Genomic DNA, 19,032 nt, shown 5'->3' with positions numbered 1-19,032 from the left:
AGGTGGGTTCTATATGCCCTGCAACGAAAAATGTGAAATAAATTGTACCTTTAGGAGTGCTTAAGTGAAATCCTGGGGGTGAGAGGGCAATCACAGGTAACAGCAATTTCATTTGGACTTTTCGTTAGTCGTATTACCAATGAGGAAACATTTTGCTATGTATGGCATACACAAAGAGACAAAATATATCAGTGGAGTAATTTGCATCATCTTTCTGAAGAAATGTCATGAATTTCATCACATAAAATATGTTAATTAAAATACACAGGAAAAGATAGGAAGGAAGTGGTTCCCAGACATCTTATTAGAAGTCTTATAGTTTGTAGTTTCTTATGTCATCCTATATTAGGACAAAGTACAATAATGTATTTATTTTCATTTGACTCAATATAAAATTGTTCCCATTTAACTTGTAAGACTGGAATTAATTAATTAACATGACAGAGTCCTATAAAGTGCTAAAACTTTTTGAAGCAAATATTTAGACATGACTTAATTTGATTTGATTTGTTCGATGGAGCCAATATGTGGAAGGACAGTGAGATGTTGAGCCATTATCAGTATGATTATATTGAGACTCAGCAAAGCCACACTGTTGGCAATGTGGAGTGGAGCTTGTAAAAAGAATTACTAACCGAGCTAAGAAACCGCAGCTAATTCAGAGCCTTCACACCAGAAGGCTTTGCTTGCTAGTCTGAGAGTTTTCTGAAGCCCAGCTTAAAATACTCTTGAATTTTGCAGGGAAGCAGAGGAGTGATGTAAATAATGCCCCCAATGCAGAAAGCATGTCCCTGAAAATGAGGGACCGTCCTTTCTGAGAAAATACTGAGCATCTCTAGGTCTCTTAGGTTATGAGGTAGTGTAGTGGTAGATTTTATACGTTTTTCTATTCAAAATTAGATGTTAGTTGTTTTTTTTTCTCTGAATGTAGACCCTTTGCACTTCTCCCTCTCCGCTTTCCCAGGAAGAGATGACTGTGAAAGGTTTTCCACCAGCAGTGTTGTCCATTTGGTAGAAGCAGTGACCCACTCAAATCCTAATTTACAAATAGAAGAGCTTATTCCTGAAATACACCTGGGCAAGTGGAAAGGTTTTTCTGCTCTTTTTATAGAATCCTAATGGGAAAGTCCTTGTCTTTGGTCTTTCTCTCCCAGCAATGTTGCAACAGAGGAGGTTTTCTGAGGCCTGTGAAGTTCAGCTGTTGCTGAACTTCATTCAGCTACCACCAGAATATTTGACACTCACCCAGCTCTAAGCCTTTTGTAGGAACACAAATGGGGAAGGCTGTTTTGGGTAAAGAGAGGAGGTTGGGGTCTGAAAGTATCTTTACTTTTGTCAGGTTGCTTGGCTGATGTCTTATTTTGTCATTTACAAGGAAATGCTCAAGAAAGTCATCCAAATGAGGAAAATATAAAAACAATGCATTTTAAAGAAAAGATACAGCATTTTTGAGGGTCAGCACAGTTTGGTTTGTGTCAGCACGTATGAGGACATTTGGAAATCAGTACCTATCCTCAGTTATCCTTGACCAGGACAGCAGAACCACTGCCCTCTTCTGCTCTTGAGGGCCAGGAGGCTTTCTGCAGGCTGATAAAGTCCTCAGCCTGGGTAGAAGCAGCAAGATCTTGCTCTGAGTTTTCACCCTGACATCCAGCAAAGGCTGGAAGGACATTACTTTTGCTAAGACACCTCTGTCAGTGGTGTGAAAGTAACTCATGGTGTGAGTTGATTTGTATGAACCCAGCACCAGCTGAAAGCTGAACAAACTGCAAGCAGTCTCAGCAGCTATTTTTAGACCATTAATGGAATAAAAGAAGCTGATACAAAGACCATCATTTATATGAATTAAATGCTTCTTGCAGACACTCCACCCTACCTCTTGTAGTGGAGTGGGAGAAATCACTCTTGGTCAGTAATAACTCTTGTGAAACTCCTGGCCAAAATATAGGCAGCCCCAAAGTGTTCCTTTAGTATCCCTTTTTCTAGGTTTTCCACTAGCATGGAGAATGTCAGTGTTTAAAGAACATAAATGTTAACAGAAAATCAGAGTTTATTACTTGAGTTGAGTAGGGCAAGACATGTTAGAATAAAGGGTCATTAAGTCATTTTCAAAATTGTGGTTATTACAGCAAGCAAAATTACTTTTGTGTTTTAATAGGGATAAAAGACATCTAGCAAATAGGAGAATCTCATTCAAAGTATATCCTTTAGGTGTATTCTTTTTCCAGATGCTTTATTTGTATTGGAGGCCAGGGCATACAGTAAAAACATGTGGATTTTAGTTATATGAAACCATGAGCAAAAGAATTCCAGTAAAAGTAAAATGTATTGAATTTCCCATTAAGATGCTGCCCTGTAATCAGGTTATAGAAATTATTCAGTGGGAGAAATGTATTTCGCTTTATTAAACTGCTGCTAAACCCTTTTACAGTACAATTGAGTGTTCTTGGAGCGCCAATCTGATGCAATTAAACTGTCAGAAATATTAATACTGATGCAGATGTGAATCTGGGTTTCTACTGATTTGTGCAGCTAGGCAAAGCAGTGCCAACATGAATCCAGTACTATTAGAAAGCTGCTCAACAGCAGCACTCACAACAGCAATTTCTTTTTCCATTAATAGAATAAGAGAAGCTGAAACGACAAGTGTCATCTATGGAGCTAAATGTTCCTAGCAGACATTTTACCCTACTTCTTCTACCAGAGTAGATTATTTCTTAAATCCCTTTTTGCAAATTAAAATCAGCATTAATTATTTCAAATTAATTGTTTAATTTCACTTAGATCCTTATAAAGAAAGAGGCACATAACAGTCACCAAAATTCACCTTTGAAACTTTGATTGTATGCTAAGCAGAAAATGTGTTTATTAAATGGACAGCCTTAGCTTTGTGAAGGACTTATGCAATAGCTAACTGTTAGCAAAGGGTTTTGTCTCAGGCCATGGTGTGGATTTGCTTTGCAGGTGAGGATGAGCTGCTCAGCCCTCCCCAGGACACAAGCACAGGTTTGGAGGAAGTGATGGAGCAGCTGAACAACTCCTTCCCTAGCTCCAGAGGTGAGCGCTGCTGCCCATGGCAGATGAGAGGGAAGAAGATAAAAGTGTTTTCTGTTCCTTGATGTTTTCAGGGGTTTGTCTTTTGGTACCCTTTTTTTTTGCTGCTCTTTGTTTTCATTTTAACAATAGCTGTAGAGAAACCTGTCTTGTGTAGAGTGGAGAAGCAGCCTGCTCCTCCTTTAGCTCAAGCTGCCTCCACAGGTAGCCCTTGCTAGATATGTGGATGAAAAAATGTCTGTATGAGACTTTCTTCTCAAAGCGTTTTCTTTGCTTCCTTTTTGCCATGTTCCTTTTCTCACAGCATTTCCTCTTTTTTTGGTTAGTCCCCTTGCTGATTTATTTTTCATTACATGTCTTAGCACATTTTTCTTCTGTCCTTCCTTATCTTTCTCCAAGAAGAATCTGATGTGAAATAATATTAAAGTTCTACGTCAAAGTTCTCAACCATGTAGCACTTGGGTGCAGAGGGATGGAGTAAAAATGAGTGGGCTGCTTGTTTGTGCAGTATGGGCTGCACTTGTGTGCACAGCCACAACATTTCTTTCACTTGTTTCCATTTTGCTCATTCCTGTTGTTTGCTAAAGATGATCAGTTTGTGTTACTGGGATTTATTTGTTCAGCCTTTTTTCATTTAAGAAAGTCTTTTCTGAGCCCAGAGAAAATACTCTGCTGCCAAGAAAAATGGCTTAGATTCCTAGCAGGAGATGGGAAGTTTGGGGTATTGCCTGTTGCTGTGAAGCAAGGTTCAGACATAAACCTCTTGGCAAGAGAAAGTCCTGGTGTCTATTGGCAGCCTGTTAAGTGGATTTAAATAGGGGCATAGACTTTCCACAGGGCCTTTTGCACAGTTTTCACACAACACTCAGAGGTTCTTCTTCAGTATAGAAATGCATTAACCATTGTACTAGACCTTCAGTGGAGTCGAGTTTTCTCCATCCTTTGGTTTCAAAGCAAGCTCAGCTCTCACCAGACATCATCTGTGAGCAGTGGAAAAGAAGGCAGGAAAAACCATATAAGATCTCATGCTATAAATCAAAAGTTGGAACCATTTAGAAAGATCTCATGAAAGAAAATCTAAACCAATAAATTAACTGTAGTCATCTCAACATTATGTGAAAAAAATCATATGTCTCGATATTAATTATGTCTCATTTTGTTCCGATATTAATTATGAGAGACAACAGGTGAAAAATCTTTCATCAATCTATCTATCATTTATGAAGATAAAAGTGGACTTATTTTTAAAGTTGCTGTGTATGAGGTTGCAACAGACAGTTTTCTTATCAGTGACCATAATTTGTGTAAATATGTTGTATTTAGGAGATCTTGCATAATAGTATGTGTCTAGATGTAGATAGCCCATGTGTTAAAATATTCACCAAATATGAACAATTAGGTTTCTCTGTTCTTCATGTGTCTTTTGATGCATTTGCATGAATGCCAGGTTTATGTTTTTACTTTTGGATGAAGTGTAGGAGTGGTCTGAATAGGCTCTCTGTAAGAGTTCATCCTACAACCAGTGCAGATGGATTTCCATTCACTGGCTGATACAGAAGGCTACTGACATTGTCAATTTTGCTGAGATCTCATGCAAACTTCTGTTACTGGAGTTTTCTTCTGTTCCAGTTTTAACAATTAAATTATAGTCAGCTGATCTCCACATACACAGAGCTCACATCCACAGCTGATCTGCTTCAGCCTCATGTAAACCTTCACTGTGACATGAAGGATGCTGTGGTCAGTCCGATTCCACAGGCATCAGGGACCTGACTTATAATTTACAAGACTGCATTAAGAAGAAAAGGAAGCAGAGTTGATTGGTCTCAACAAACTACTGAACCAGGAACCTTTTTGCTGTTGAGAGGTACAAATCTGTATCTCAGGTTTCTAATCTATAATAAAAGATCAAAGTGTAATTGCGAAAGAGTGAAAGCACTTTGGCAAAGCAGCCTGAGAAGAGGGCTGAGTGTGAGGACTCGGGTGTGGTGCGAGTCACATTTTGTTTCTTGCCATTACAAGCTGGATTGAATCTCAAGGTATAGGTGGAATACCTACCTCAAGTAGGTATTTGGGAAACAGAACAATAAAACCAAACAAGCATTCAGCCTAGATCCATAAGGAATACATTTTCTTATATTGTTTCTTATTAAGTAGAATTAAAAAAAAATTGTCAGATGCAAGTGTTTCTTGTCATGTTAGTCTGACATTCAGAAATGGGTTGTGATATAGGAGATGGTGGAATTGGCAGTGCTGGGGTGGACTCAGTTAACTTAAAAGTCTTTTTCAACCTTAGTGATTCAATGAAATGTGGTTTCTTTGTGTCCTGTAAAACAAGCATGTTAAATTTCAAGCTAAATATCCAGCATGTCACAGCACAGAGAGTGACACACCTTTTGAATCAGGGACATGATTCTGGGTGTCCTATTGCCAGTAGGAGAACAGCAACTTAGAGGGGTGCAGAACAATGTGACAAGAGCAAACTGGACTCTGGAAGTTTTGGTTATGAGAAAAGTTCAAAGCTAAATAAGCAGTGAAGAGAGAAAAGGATCGAATTTCTGTGCTTGGGTGCACAGATGTGTAATTGAGCATCACAGGATATAAATTAACAGCAAAATATTTAGTCTAAATACTGTCAAAAGCACTTGAAGAGTAAGATTTACTCAGGCTGGAAAGCAGTTTACTAAAGCAAGTAGCAGCTCTTATTTTGGACTTCTAAAACAAAGCAGTAAAATGTAGTAGTAATTAACTGTCACTCACCTGGAGATAGATTCTTTATGATGATGATATTTTCCAAGCTTTTGCTGCATAGTGTTGTTTTTAAAAGGGCATCAAGGCCTCATAGCATCATTTTGAATGTATTTTAGAAAAGCACGTGTAAAACAAATTGTGTCATAGACCTGCATAAGCAGACCTCAGATGCAATAGCTTGTGTACTATATACCTTTTATAGGGGTTTTGTTTGTTGTTTCTTCAGTTTAACCTTTTGGCAGTTCTTGGCATTTCCTAAGGAGCACAGGACCTCCATGCTCCTTGCACAGCTGGCTGTTGGTGCCGAAAGCTGTTTCATTTCTGGAGAGAGAAATTCTGCTGAATACCTGATGACTGCTGTCCTTAAGGAATTTTTCTTTCCTTTTAATCTACAAGGTTTCCCATCCATTCCTCTTTCACTTTGCTGCTCCCAGCAAATTCACAACTGCTGCAGCTGCTTCAAACAGCTGCTGTGCTAACTCAAAACAGATGTCAAAGCCAGAGGTCTGACATTTAGTGGAAATCTACCATTAAATACCACCTCAGTGGTTTATTTGACCCTGCTTGATAATGGGCCACAGAGGAAAACATTTTCACGCTGTATTTGTGCCCAAACTACTAAATCTCCAGGGAATTGGTTCACAGTTAGAAAGCAAGATTGACAGGCTAGTATTTTTAAAGCCAAATTCATCTCTCCTGCAGCACTGAGGACAAAAAAGTTGTACCACTTCTGGTGGATCTCATGGTGGACCGGCTGAGGTTTGCAGTTGTGATTCCATGGTGACTGCTTTCTGTGAATGATGTTCAGAGAGGAATTTAGGGGCAGAAGTTCTTGAGCTGGCTGAAGTTGGTGAGAGCACTTCCCAGATTTCAGTGCAGGGCCCTTGCTGGGGAATAATGAAGATGTGGGAGCCAAGAAATGGATAGAAATGAGAGCATGACGGCTTGAAAGAGCTAAAAGGACATGACATAACGTGAAACCATTTGGAGAGAGATCAGTACTCGCTTACTGTTTACCGTGGTATTGGTTAACACAAATGTGGTCTTGTGCAGTGAAATTACAAGACCCCACAGCAATAAATGAATGGCACTGAGAATAGCACCATTTTTTATAAGTTTTATTTTTATCCCAGTCACATTTAAACACACCAGTCACATTTTCTCCTCTCACTTTTGCATCAGCCAGGCTCTGTTATGAGCAGGACTAATGTCCTAAGTAGAATTAGCAACTTTCAGCACTGCAAATAATGCAGTTTCTCTTATTGTGACAGCAAAATGTTACACTTTTCACACCTTACTGAATCAGTGGAAGAGTACCCTGGAGTTTATACTGCAGGGTATTCTGGAAATACTCTTCCAGTTCAGATATCCTGGCCCCTTCTGGATCGTATCACCTTGTCTGTGCTATGGTCCTGCATCCCACAGCAGTGAGCCTGGGTGACTGAGATCCCTCATCACTCCCCTGTGGCACAACACTACTGATCTGGCTACACCTCTAGAGCTGCAGATGAGATGATGAAGGGCATGACTAGGTCTTTGGTGTTTTATAATGCCCAAATGTGTGCCTTTGTCTGTGGTACAATGTCATGTAGCTTTCCAAAAAAGAAGAAGAAAGAAAAACTCTTCTATTTTTTAAGAACAGGAAATCTTGATTTGAGCAGGAATAATAGATGATTAGGCACCCATGGATTACATATCAGTGTTTTGATGCCTTATAGGACACAAATTTTCAGAACTGCAGCAGTATAGACAATCTTCTTCCTCTGCAATTTATGCCAAGCCACATTCTTTGCCTTAAAACTTAGAAACACGCATTCATATGCAAAGAAGGAAACAACGTAAAATCCATTAAACCCTTTTTAATCTCCTCCAGTAGAAATTAGCTGTTACTGTAGTAGCACTACTCTTTTTTGCATCTAACAAATTCTAGGGCTGATTACTCACCACAGACTGTCCTCACCAGCTGTTTTGTGTGGTGCTGAGCTATCCCAGTTACCTTTAAATGCATTCATTTTAAAGCAAAATCCACTCTGTCTCATGTAGCTTTAAATTAAACACTGTGTAGCTGCAGTTGTAGGTGCTTGTCCAGACAGGTAGGCATTTCTTAAGACCTCCAAAAGGATCCAGTATTTTGCATGTGAGCAGTTCCTTCTCTCTTCTTGACCCGAGCTAAACTGTCATCTGCTGGATCTCACTCCTGACCCAGGACTCTTGCACACCAGGCTGTACCAGGCTGCAGTTTCTTGGAGTCCTTAACTAGACCACCTGCTGACCTAAACTCTGGGGCTCTTCCTCAAATGACCAAAGCATGCAATGGATTTCATATCTTCAAGGAGTTACTGTTACATGATTTATATTGGTGAGAGATTCCCTCAAAGAAGGGCATTTTTTTAGGGAATTCATGGCTCCTGATAAAAGTGCCAGAGGAGATGGCATGCTCTGTAGGCACATGTGTAAGTCCTAGAGAGTTAGGCAGGCTTACAGGGTGGAGTCCTTAGTGAAGGGATACATCTAGCCCTGGTGCCTCTGTGCACCACCAGCGTGTTTGATACAGACTTTGCACCAGAGTCCAGGCTCTGCTGAGGAGCAGAATAAAAACCCACATACATGCAGAACATGTTATTGTCAAACCTGTTATTGTCATTTCTAATAGTAATTGTGCTGCTGGGGAGAGGGAGAGGGACAGGAAGGAAGGGAATCAAATTTCCTGTGTTCAATAAATGGTAGCCTTTGCTGTCCAGGCTTTCAGAGGCTGCCCCAGCCCTTTCCATTGCCTGGAGTTTGTGGCTGAGCTGAGGCTGTGGCCCATGGTGGTCAGGGATGCCATTCCCTTCCTCTGCCCTCTCCTCCTCTCCTTTCCTGCCTCTGCCCAGCTCTGTTCTGCTGTTGACCCTTGTTCTGCAACTTGTAAAATACCTGCAAAGCTATTTATTGCCTTCCTTCCCTTCTCCTACAGGCTTCCACACCTAGAGAAAAACTCGATAGCAATTAGGTTACTGTGACCAGCATGTTCTCCCATAGGTATCTGTCGCTCTCCCTGTTTTCTCATACATTGCTTACAATTACATCGTTTGCAGCAGCTCTGGGGCAAAGATCATCCTCTTTCTTGAACAGCATTTACCACAGTGACTTTCTCACCTCAGACTGCAAGTCTGGCCCTGCCAGCGTGGGCAGTGATGTGACAGTGACAGTGGGACACTCCTTCTGGAGACAGCAAGCATCTTATTGTCACTGGCTGTGTGTTGGGAAGGGAGTGTTTGCTGTTGATTGACACCTGGCTTTCTTTGTTTAAAAATAAATATGCTATGAGAAGTGTTTGAGAAGAATCAATGTGATCGAAGTGTGGAGGCTTGTTAGGGACATCTTTTCAGATAAATTATTGACTCCTCCGTTTTGGCAGTTCTTGAACAGAATGAGATACTTTCCCCTTTTTCCCTTTTTACTCAACCTTTTCTTTTCTCTCCTCCCCTCTGCCCCTTCAGTTTTACCATGCTTGCAGATCAGCACGTTGCAAACATATTTTGGAATATATTTATCTTGAATGTGAGCATGTTGTTTTCCAGCATGCAGCTCTAGGTGTAAAAAAAGTGTGTGTGTACACATGTGTGTATTTATTAATGGATACCTCAATGTTTGTAGGCCATAATACAATGTAAAGTGACTGGATAAATTAATTTGACATTGGAAAAAAATATTTTACTGCTTACACTGATTGCCAAGAGTACTCAACTTAAGGAAATTAGGATGCTCAGAAAGTGAATTCAGATCTCTGCAATCCTTATTCTCAACTGAAAGGCCTATAAGTTGGGGCTGGTGGTTTTCGCAAGTGTTTTGAGAGGTTTAAACAAGCCACAGGTGACAGAACTGTTGCTGAATAAATCAGGTCAGAATCATCGTTGGATTTCAGTGCACTTTCAGTCTTTCTTTAAGCAGAAATGTGGTTTTTATTTAATATTAAATATCTAAATGGAAATGGAAGTGTCTCTTACAGTATAAAATATATGTTCATGTGTGGTTTTTTCCCTTACTTTGCTGATATATATTCCACTTCCTCTCTCTGTTCCTAAAGGAAGAAATGCCCCTGGAAAGCCAGTGAGAGAGGTTAGTGAGACGCAGGCTCACTGCCATGGCTTCTGTTTGTCACAGCTTGCTTTCTGTGCCCAGCATGCGTGTGACACAGCACGGGTTTGCTTGGGTTTGGTGAGGGTCGGGGGTGGGTTTTTTTTTGCTTTGGGTTTTGTTTGATTTTGCTGAGTGCATTCCCCATGTGTGCTGTAACAGTAGTGTACCTCTCAACTTTCAGTGGAGACCATGTCAGCTCAGGGATCTGCATTTTTTTGCATCCTCCCAGAGGTGGAAAATCAGGAATGGGGAGGAGAAAATAATACATTGAAATTAAGCCTCTGAATGATAAATGTTGTCAGCAAATATGCTGCAGTCATTGACTTATGTTCTGATGCTCTTGTATGTAAGCACAACAGGGAGACCCATGTCTCTTGCTGTTCTGCTTGCATAATCATAGTTTTATTTACATATATGTACCAGTATACCAACTATCATCTCCAGTTAACAAATAGGGTTTTTTTCTGTTCCTTTAGAACAGTGAGAGTTGAGAGGTATAAGACATTCAGGTGTTTAAATTTCCTGGTGTACTGTTGCAGACTGAAGAATGCTACTAACATTCACCAGCTCCACAGTGTTGTATTGAGCAATGCGAATGGGTGATGGTTTTCACTGTGCACTTTGGTCATGGTTGGTTTGATGCAAAATAGAGTTTGGAATTTGTGTGTCACTGCTCATTAATGGAGGGGAAACGTTTTGCGCCGTGTTGTCACAGCACCTTTGAAAGTATTTCCAGAGCGCCTTGATTTTTCCTCTGTGAAGCTGCTCTTCACTCGCCAACCGGATACAACGTTTGAAAGATTAATTTCTAGTGAAAATTATTATTAAAGACAAAATATTTAGAGACTGTTTGAGTACAGTTGCAGTAGCTGTGAAATGACCTTTTCTGCACAGAAGGTGTTCCGTATGGATGAGGCAGAAATTGAAAGGTAACCCAGTTTCCAAACTTCTGCTGGTGCAGAGGGACGGGCTCATGGAAACACACAGCACTGGGGTTTTAGCAGAGCTGTTGTGACTCCCCCTGTCACTGACAGGCTACCCTGGGAACACCAGGATTTGTCCTGATGTGGTGCCTTGAGGTTCTCTGCATTGGCTGTAGGAGCTGGGACAGGTCCAGCTACTTTGAGGTATAAGATCTTCGGTACAGGTTAAGTCTGTCTTCAAATGGCAGTCCCTCTCATATGGATCAAAAAAGGGTGCTTGGGATGGCATCAACAGACTGCACTAGTCCAGAAATTTTATGTAAATTATTTCCTATTCAGCCCTGCATGTTCTCGGCTCATACACTGAGAATTGTTCTCCAACTCAGCAAAACATCTCATTGATTTCCACTACCCTCATTCATATTTATGCATATTATTCAAAAAAATTTTCTGAGGCAGAGGGCATACTTGATACAATTAATTAAAAGGAAAAAAAAAATTGGCATGTTCTACCTGATCAGATTCCAGCAGCTTAACCCTAAAAATCTGATTTCAGTGAATCACTGGCCACTCTCCAGCTGAGTTTGTGCTCATTCACTGTTCCAGAGGAGCCTTGGCAACTTGCAGAGCTGAATATAAAACTCAGTGGTCCACCTACTTATGAAGTGTGAGCTAAGGTGTAGAACAGCTTTCGTTTTATGTGTGAATCTATTTGTACAAAGGCAGGTCATGTGGTTTTAAATCCACCTGTTTAAATCCAAGTTTTGATCCCATTGCTCACATTAGGTATTCTCTTCATGTGTAATCCCATGGATTTGGTGTAATTGCTCAGTATGAATAAGGGTATCAAAATCCAAACGACCAACAGGAAGGATTTTTCTGTTGTCAGGGAAGGGTTAGAAATCTGTGATGCTGAAAAAGGCCCTGCATTGTGTTGGGGTTTCTTAATTTACTTTCTATCCACTCTTTCCAATCTGAATGCTCCACGTGTATTTCTCTGACAAGCTGTAGGATGAAATTGGTATTCCATTACTTTGCCCACACCCACGGGCCTTAATTCCATTAGAATCTCTAAAGCAAATTCAGCAGATGTGAAACACATCATTCTGTATGTGACCAGAAGTTAATGTCTACAGAAATAAGTCTCCTCTGCTTTCCAAGCAAATGCAGTTGTGTTTTTTATAAGTTGAAGTTAATACTGTCTATGTCCATTCTGAGCTTGGTTGCTGCATTTCAAAGTGTGTGCTAGTTTTTCTCTTTCACAGCAGCATTTTTCAACCTCTTAGTGCCCCAAGACTGGAAAAGACTTCTTCATCTCTAGTGTTTAAAAAAAAAAAAAAAAGGAATTAATACCTTCTTTGATGGCATTACTTTAGAAATATGAATAATAATGGAAACTCTGATCGGTATTTTTCTAAGTGCTTTTAGGACAGTATTTTTCTCATTTGCTTCTTAATTAAAAATGTCAATGTCCTATGTTTTTAGTATTTGAGAGGGCAAGCATTCAGCAGAGGCAGCAGAGCTCTGTGGAAACAGCCAGTGAAATTTTGAGCCCTTATTTAGGTAACAGACATTACAGAAGAGGGTGCATTCCATGCACATGCAGCACCAGGAAATTATTGTATAATTTGTTCTCAGCTCTTTGCAGTCCTGATTAACCTGGCTGTTACTTCCTTGTCCAATAGAGGCAGGAAAAGCTGCTGGCAGTGCAGTGACACCCAGCTGAGGGTCCACCAGTTATATGGCTGGAGCACAGCTGTATCCCTGCTCCTCTGGCCCATCCTGCCATCCCATGGCTGTCCTGGAGACTTGTGGTCCCCAGGCTGCTGCACTTTACAGCCCAGCTATTAACATAAACTGCAGTCAGCAGTGGTTTATGGTCATGCTCCGAGCTGTAAAATCAGATGGCTCAGGAGAAGACACATGATTGTTCAGGTTTTATGCAGAGGAAATTAAGAGCTGTGCTGGAGAGGGAGCGTGGATGTTGTGGGGGACAGGGAGTCATATCTCCTTAATCACCCTGCATGTCTCTGTGCAGCTTTTGAGGAGAGAGACTGGGTTCAAAGCATGGTTATTTCAAAAATATGGCATCACTTAACAAAGAAAAATTATTACCAGACATTTCTGTAATTTTTGTGTATTAAAAAGTACCTAAGGATTCCTGGATGCATAAGGACTTCTTGGCTTGTGTTTTAATTACCTGAACAATTCAGCAGTTTATATGTACTGTGGCATACTTCTGAAAGGCTTTTTTTATATGTTTTTGGTTGAAGTTATCCTATCTCACCTTGCTTCTTTCTGGCAGAACAAAATAGTATTAACAACTACTAATTTTTTCTGAAGATGGGGTTTAGCAGTTTGTGTTGCTCTAAGTCCATGAAAGGGTGATCACTCTTCCTGAGCTGGGAATGAGTGGCGTTGGAATCCCTGAAGAGCCCTGGAGTCCCATTGTTGTTTCTAGAAACAACAGATGACAACAAATCTGAATGAGAGACCATGACCCCACGAGCAGCCCTGTCTCTCAAAGCTGGCAAGCCAGTTATAACCTCCCTCTGGTTATACCAGGGTCATTCTGATAAAGCCATGTCAGAGTTTCAGGTAAGTAGAGCAGCCCAGGGGCAGTTACCTTCCTGTTTGCATAAGCATGTCCCATATATATGTTCTTGCTTTCATATGACTTTGTCAGATCCTCACTTTTCATGGTGTAGTTTGCTGGATTGATCTCAGCCTGCATGATGCCAGTGAGAGAGATTATCCCCTAACATCTAAAATACATGTGGTAGGATACATTTATTTTAAAATAAACTATATTTTAACCAAAACTTGGCAGGAATTTTTCATACTCAGTTACTTGTCGTGCTGATGAGCAAATTACAGGTTTTTGCTCAGGATGAATAGGATGGCTATACTTTAATGATTTATGGATGAAATTGCTGGTTGGTGCATCTGTTTCTCTGTGCATTAGTGCAATTAGCAAACTGTCACCAGATTAGAAGCAAATATTGCTTTGTATCGATATCTGGCAAACTGTGCCACACATAGCACAGCTCGCTGTCAAAGGGCCACCTTGTTGAATAGTTGTCATTTAGATCCAGCCTAGCTACATTAAAAAGAAACAGTCTAAGAACTGTAAAAAAAGAGTATTTAATGTAGAAGGTGGTAGTAGTTCTCCAGAAGAAACAAACCTCTGGGGTTGTTCAGCCTGGAGAAGAGTAGTTTTCAGGGAGACCTCATTGTACCTTAAGGGGGCTTATAAAAAAAGGAGGGAGAGGGACTTTTTATACATGACAGATAGTGACAGGACAAGGGGCAATGGTTTAAACAGAGGGAGGTTTAGATTAGAGTTTAGGAAAAAACTCTCTATCTAGAGGATGGTGAAGCACTGGATGAGGCTGCCCAGAGAGGTTGTGGATGTCCCATCCCTTGAAGTGTTCAAGGACAGGTTGGATGGGGTCCTGAGCAACCTGATCAATTGAACAGCATCCCTACCAATTGCAGGGGGATTGGAACTAGATGGTCTTTAAGGTCCCTTCCAAGATAAACCATTCTCTGAATAGTTCTCAGGTAATTTTTTTCTATTCCATAAATGCTGCTGAACTAATGTCACTCCAAGCTCTTTTTACTGTAGAAATGTCAATAGTGCATGAAAACCATACTATATGAACATAAAAAGGATGGTGAGTCTGATTTGCCACACAGGGAAGATTCATTCCTGTCAGAAAAGACAGCTGTGTCAGAAGGGGCACCCAAAATGTAAGTGTGCAGTGGTAACAGTCAGGCTCTGGCACATTATAGGTAGAGACTGCATGAAAGGTGTATTCTGGTGCCCTGGTCACATCCTTCCTTCATTTGGGTGCTCCTTCCTCAATGACCATGGTGAGGACTCAGCATCCAGGCTCCTGCAAAGCATTTCTGGGAAGCAGAGTTGTGGGCAGATGGCATTGCACCTCCTGTGTTTTTCCAGACAAGTACTCTGTCACAAGTGCTCTCAGAGTAAATCAAACCCCCTCAAGGCCACAGCAACATACAGTTTTATTGAGTAATACCTCACCTGTTATAAATGTTCAGTTGCTGACACTCTGCAGCAAGGGGTCTTCTTGAGTTGGAGGTCACGTGCACTTCTTTGCATCTAAATAAATCTTTCTTCAGCAATTATTTTCTAACTCTTCTTTTAACTCATTTATGTGTTTGGCCTCAACATCAACCTGCGGCCATGAATTCAGTAATACAATTATGTGCTGTGTGGAATATAATTTCCTTCTGCTTGTTTTAAGACCTTCTGTCATTCCTTGTCCTTGCAAGAAATCTTGAAGATTCAGTCCTTGGTTTCGATGCTCATCTGATATGGTGACTAGATCTCTGTCAGATTCCCGCTTCGGTCATGCTTTTTTCAGGAGGGAGATTCCAGATGGGATTCAGCTGTTTGAAATGGGATGTTTCTGTCATTTGAGGTGCCAGAGGGTATTTGAGACAGTCACAGAAGGCTGAAAATCTGACAGAGGACTTGCAGGAGACCCCCACTCTTCTGAACAGAAGTGGGAGACCAGACAGGGTATGTGAGGGGCCGCCTAAAATGGCAACTTTTGGCAATTTAATTTCCCTGTCTTCAAGTCTGTTTGGTCTCTAATTGTGATGAATCCATTCATTACTGCCCATCAGTGTTGCTGCCTTTCCTTGCCATTGAAGCAGTGGTGACACGAGTGTGCGAAGTTGCAGGTTTCATCTCCAGAATTGTACTGTGTGTTTATTTATCACTTCTGTGTAGGAGGTTGTGGTTATAAAATCTTAGGACTTTAGAGTGGTTATTGGTGAGGAGAAGTGCGTAAGTGAACCCCTACATAGTAGTTATTTCATAATTGCGGCATCTTTGTTTCTGCTGGACTGCTGTCTGAAAAGGAAAAGATATTTTAAAAATGATTGAATGAGCTGAGCTGCTTAGTTTGGTCATTATTATATGTCTGTGCAGGTATCCTGCTGGGACCTCTTGGGTTTAATGATTTAGTTAATTACTGCTGATCTGTTTGTTTCTGTTTTTCTCCTTGATAGAACATTGAATGCTCAAACACTTTCAGCATCAGTCAGAAGCTTTTCTGTGATGTCAATGGACTTAATTGTTGCTTTTGGTGAACATTGATAATGATGATGCTTCATCACTATGGGGGCTAATGGCTTATTGTCATCGTGGGTTACCATAGTCATTCAAGCCAGTATTGCTGCTGAAGTGTACTGCAAACCTGGCAACTTTTGCTAGTAACAACCTGTTGGACTCATCTGGGAGTCCACTTTTTTGGAAAAGTGCTCTCCAATGTACTGCCCTGGGGATGGTGGTGAGCGGCGCATGGAGAGTGGTGGATCTGTAAAGTGTTCCTACCATTGTGCTACTGTCTCCTCTTCATTTAATTTCCTCTTCTTTGAATTTCTTTTTCAGGCCACAATGTAGGGAGCCTTTTCCACATGGCAGACGACTTGGGAAGAGCGATGGAAACCTTAGTGACAGTGATGACCGATGACAAGGTGTTAGAATAGCAAGATGTGTTTTACAACTTCAGGCGTTCCGCATGGTTTTTATAATATTCATACTACAAAGAGGATTAGACTGTAAGAGTTTACAAGAAAACAAATCTATATTTTTGTGAAGGGTAGTGGTACTATACTGTAGATTTCAGTAGTTTCCTAAGTCTGTTACTGTTTTGTTAACAATGGCAGGTTTTACACGTCTATGCAATTGTACAAAAATTATAAGAAAACTACATGTAAAATCTTGATAGCTAAATAACTTGCCATTTCTTTATATGGAACGCATTTCGGGTTGTTTAAAAAAAATTTATAACAGTTATAATGAAAGATTGTAAACTAAAGTGTGCTTTATAAAAATAATTGTTTATAGAAACCCCCTTAAAAAAACCACAAAAAAATATACTGAGGCAGTGCATTTGTTTAGTTTCATTTCAGCTCTGTAACTGCATCAGAGAGATTCATGTCCTGTGTTCTTTTCCTTGCCTATCAAAAAGAAATAGTATTTCCTGAATTGACACCAAAATGGCCAACTTACATTTCTCATTGGTTTTATCTAACTAGAGCTGGCTTAAAAAAAAAAAAAACAAAAAACCACAAAACTGAACTTCCAATGAAGGTAGTTATGTCATATCTTTCCAATAAAATTAAGAATTACATGAATTACTGTCCTGCTTTTGGACAGCAACTAGCAATTACACAGCTAGTTTGCAATAATTAAATGAAAGAGCACATTACATGACAGAGCCTGCAAAAAAAAAAAAAAAATTATTAAAAAAAAAAAAAAAGACCTAGAAGAAAGAAGGAAAGGAAAGAATTTAATGAGCATCCTATGTGCCAGTGTTTCCTCTGCTGACTAAATTCCTGAATGCTGTTAGTAAAGGAACGTAGAAATTGCCTTACTGGTTTAAACGTTCAGAGCTCGGTGTCTGGTACCTGCTGGCTGTGCTTCCAGCAGGGGAGAAGTTCCCTCCTGACCCCCTCAGAGCATCACAGAGCATTGTCCAGCTCCCAGTGCTCTGAATGATTGTGATTCTCGATCCTCTGGACAGTACAACCAGAGCTTTCCACAGTCCCGTGTCTCAGCCTGCTACAGCAGCCGGTCCCGAGGAGCTGCAATGCCGTGAGCGACCTTTGGGAAAGGCTGTACAAGAGTTACTGCTGTTCTTGCGCGCGTGTGGTGATCAGGTGAAGGTAGTCACACTGCTCCACGAGATGTTTATCACCAAAACAAAGGCCCTGGTCCTTCCTTTCTCCTTCCCTGTTTCTCTCTACAAGTAATCCTGCACAATTAACGATAACGTGAGAAAGAGAGGAACCGGTAGCGAAACAGATTAGCCAGCTTGACTGCAGCTCGGGAGAGATTGGTTTGGGTATGAGGTGCTGTCAGCAAAAGCTTTACCACTTCATTTTCTTAACCAGCTTTTAATTTTACCTTAGAATACATAGAAACACACCATCTGACTTTATATTGCAAGAGTATAAAAAATCTGTTACCTCTTCTTGTATGAATTGTAATTAAACTTTGGAAAGATTTTATTTTGAATGCTAGTTAACATTGAACATAGCTAGTCATGCTATTTCTACCTCACTTTGGTTTTGTGGTGTTCCTGACAATTATGTATGACAATGTTACATCCTCACCACGTGTCCATTGTGTGACCAGGTCTCATTGTTTAAATAATAACAACAACGTTAATAATCTATAAACATAAGTACAATCCCCCCCAACCTCTGCTTTCCTAATAAAGAGCTTTTTTTAACACTTTATTACAATAGGAACCCTCACTATTTCTCATTGCCTTTTTTAGCAGAAGGTTTAAATTGCGATTTGAGAAATGGGTTTCTTCTTTTTTTTCCCCCCCTTATACGTTAAACCTTCTCTTCAGAAAAAAAAATGGAGGAAAAACAGATTGCACGATTGTTTTCATCAGGGTTTTGTTTTGTTTGTTTTACTTTCTAGATCTTAGTTTTGGAGTGAGTCTGTCAAAAAGTATTTAAAAAGTTGAAAGCTTTATTGCTGCTTTTTTAAGCATAATTTGGGAATTATTTCATATTCCTTATAATGACAAAATATTAAACTGTAAAACATAATCAGTGTATTGAAAACATAAATACCATATGGCATGTTATTTCATCGTTACTCAGTACTGGTTTATTACTTGGATATCATAATATATTGTGTTTTAACACCCAACACTGTAACATTTACTAATTATTTTTATAAACTTCTGTTTTACTGCATTTTTTTCACAACATACCAAATTTCACCAAATATATGCCTTACTATTGTATTATATACTGCTTTACTGTGTATATCAATAAAGCACGCAATTATGTTATAAAAGGTGCAGCAGTTTTTGTTGTGTTTCAGCACTCACCCAGTGCATTCCCTTGCCAGCAACGTCTCACTGCCTCAGCTGTGAGATTTTCCTCCCCTATTGAAGTTGTGGTTTTGTGCTCCCCAAGCTTTTAGGGGTTTGCCAGCCCCACACTTTCTGCCTTATCACAGGCAGGAGCTTCAGACCAGAATGATCTTCAGTGTTCAGTCCAGCACTTGATAGTATCCTTGCCACCAGGCATAATTCTAGGAAACCCCTCTCCTCTGGGGCCTCAGGAAGTGTGTGTTCCCATCAGAGAGGATGATCACACATCTCCCTTCTCATAT

At 40.2% G+C, this 19,032-nt stretch overlaps 1 protein-coding gene across 15 annotated transcripts in view; it reads left to right on the top strand.

Moving 5' to 3' along the window:
• The window catches only part of DMD (dystrophin), a 1,047,400-nt gene extending 1,028,689 nt beyond the window's left edge, over positions 1-18,711 (top strand). For 10 of the 15 annotated variants that reach the window (XM_050333290.1, XM_050333292.1, XM_050333291.1 and 7 more), the window contains 2 exons: positions 2,965-3,057; positions 16,279-18,711. In XM_050333290.1, coding sequence (XP_050189247.1) covers positions 2,965-3,057; positions 16,279-16,376 — 191 coding nt within the window. In that variant the 3' untranslated portion in view covers positions 16,377-18,711. The other 5 variants (XM_050333286.1, XM_050333297.1, XM_050333296.1 and 2 more) reach the window with 3 other exon arrangements.
• Positions 18,712-19,032: the final 321 nt, after the last annotated feature.

The sequence above is a fragment of the Myiozetetes cayanensis genome, unplaced genomic scaffold (genome assembly GCF_022539395.1).
Source record: "Myiozetetes cayanensis isolate MyiCay16 unplaced genomic scaffold, myiCay2020 scf5-8, whole genome shotgun sequence".
Classification (NCBI taxonomy): Eukaryota; Metazoa; Chordata; class Aves; order Passeriformes; family Tyrannidae; genus Myiozetetes; species Myiozetetes cayanensis.
The sequence above is the reverse complement of the archived record's forward strand: the minus strand, read 5'-3'. Positions and strand labels throughout refer to the sequence as shown.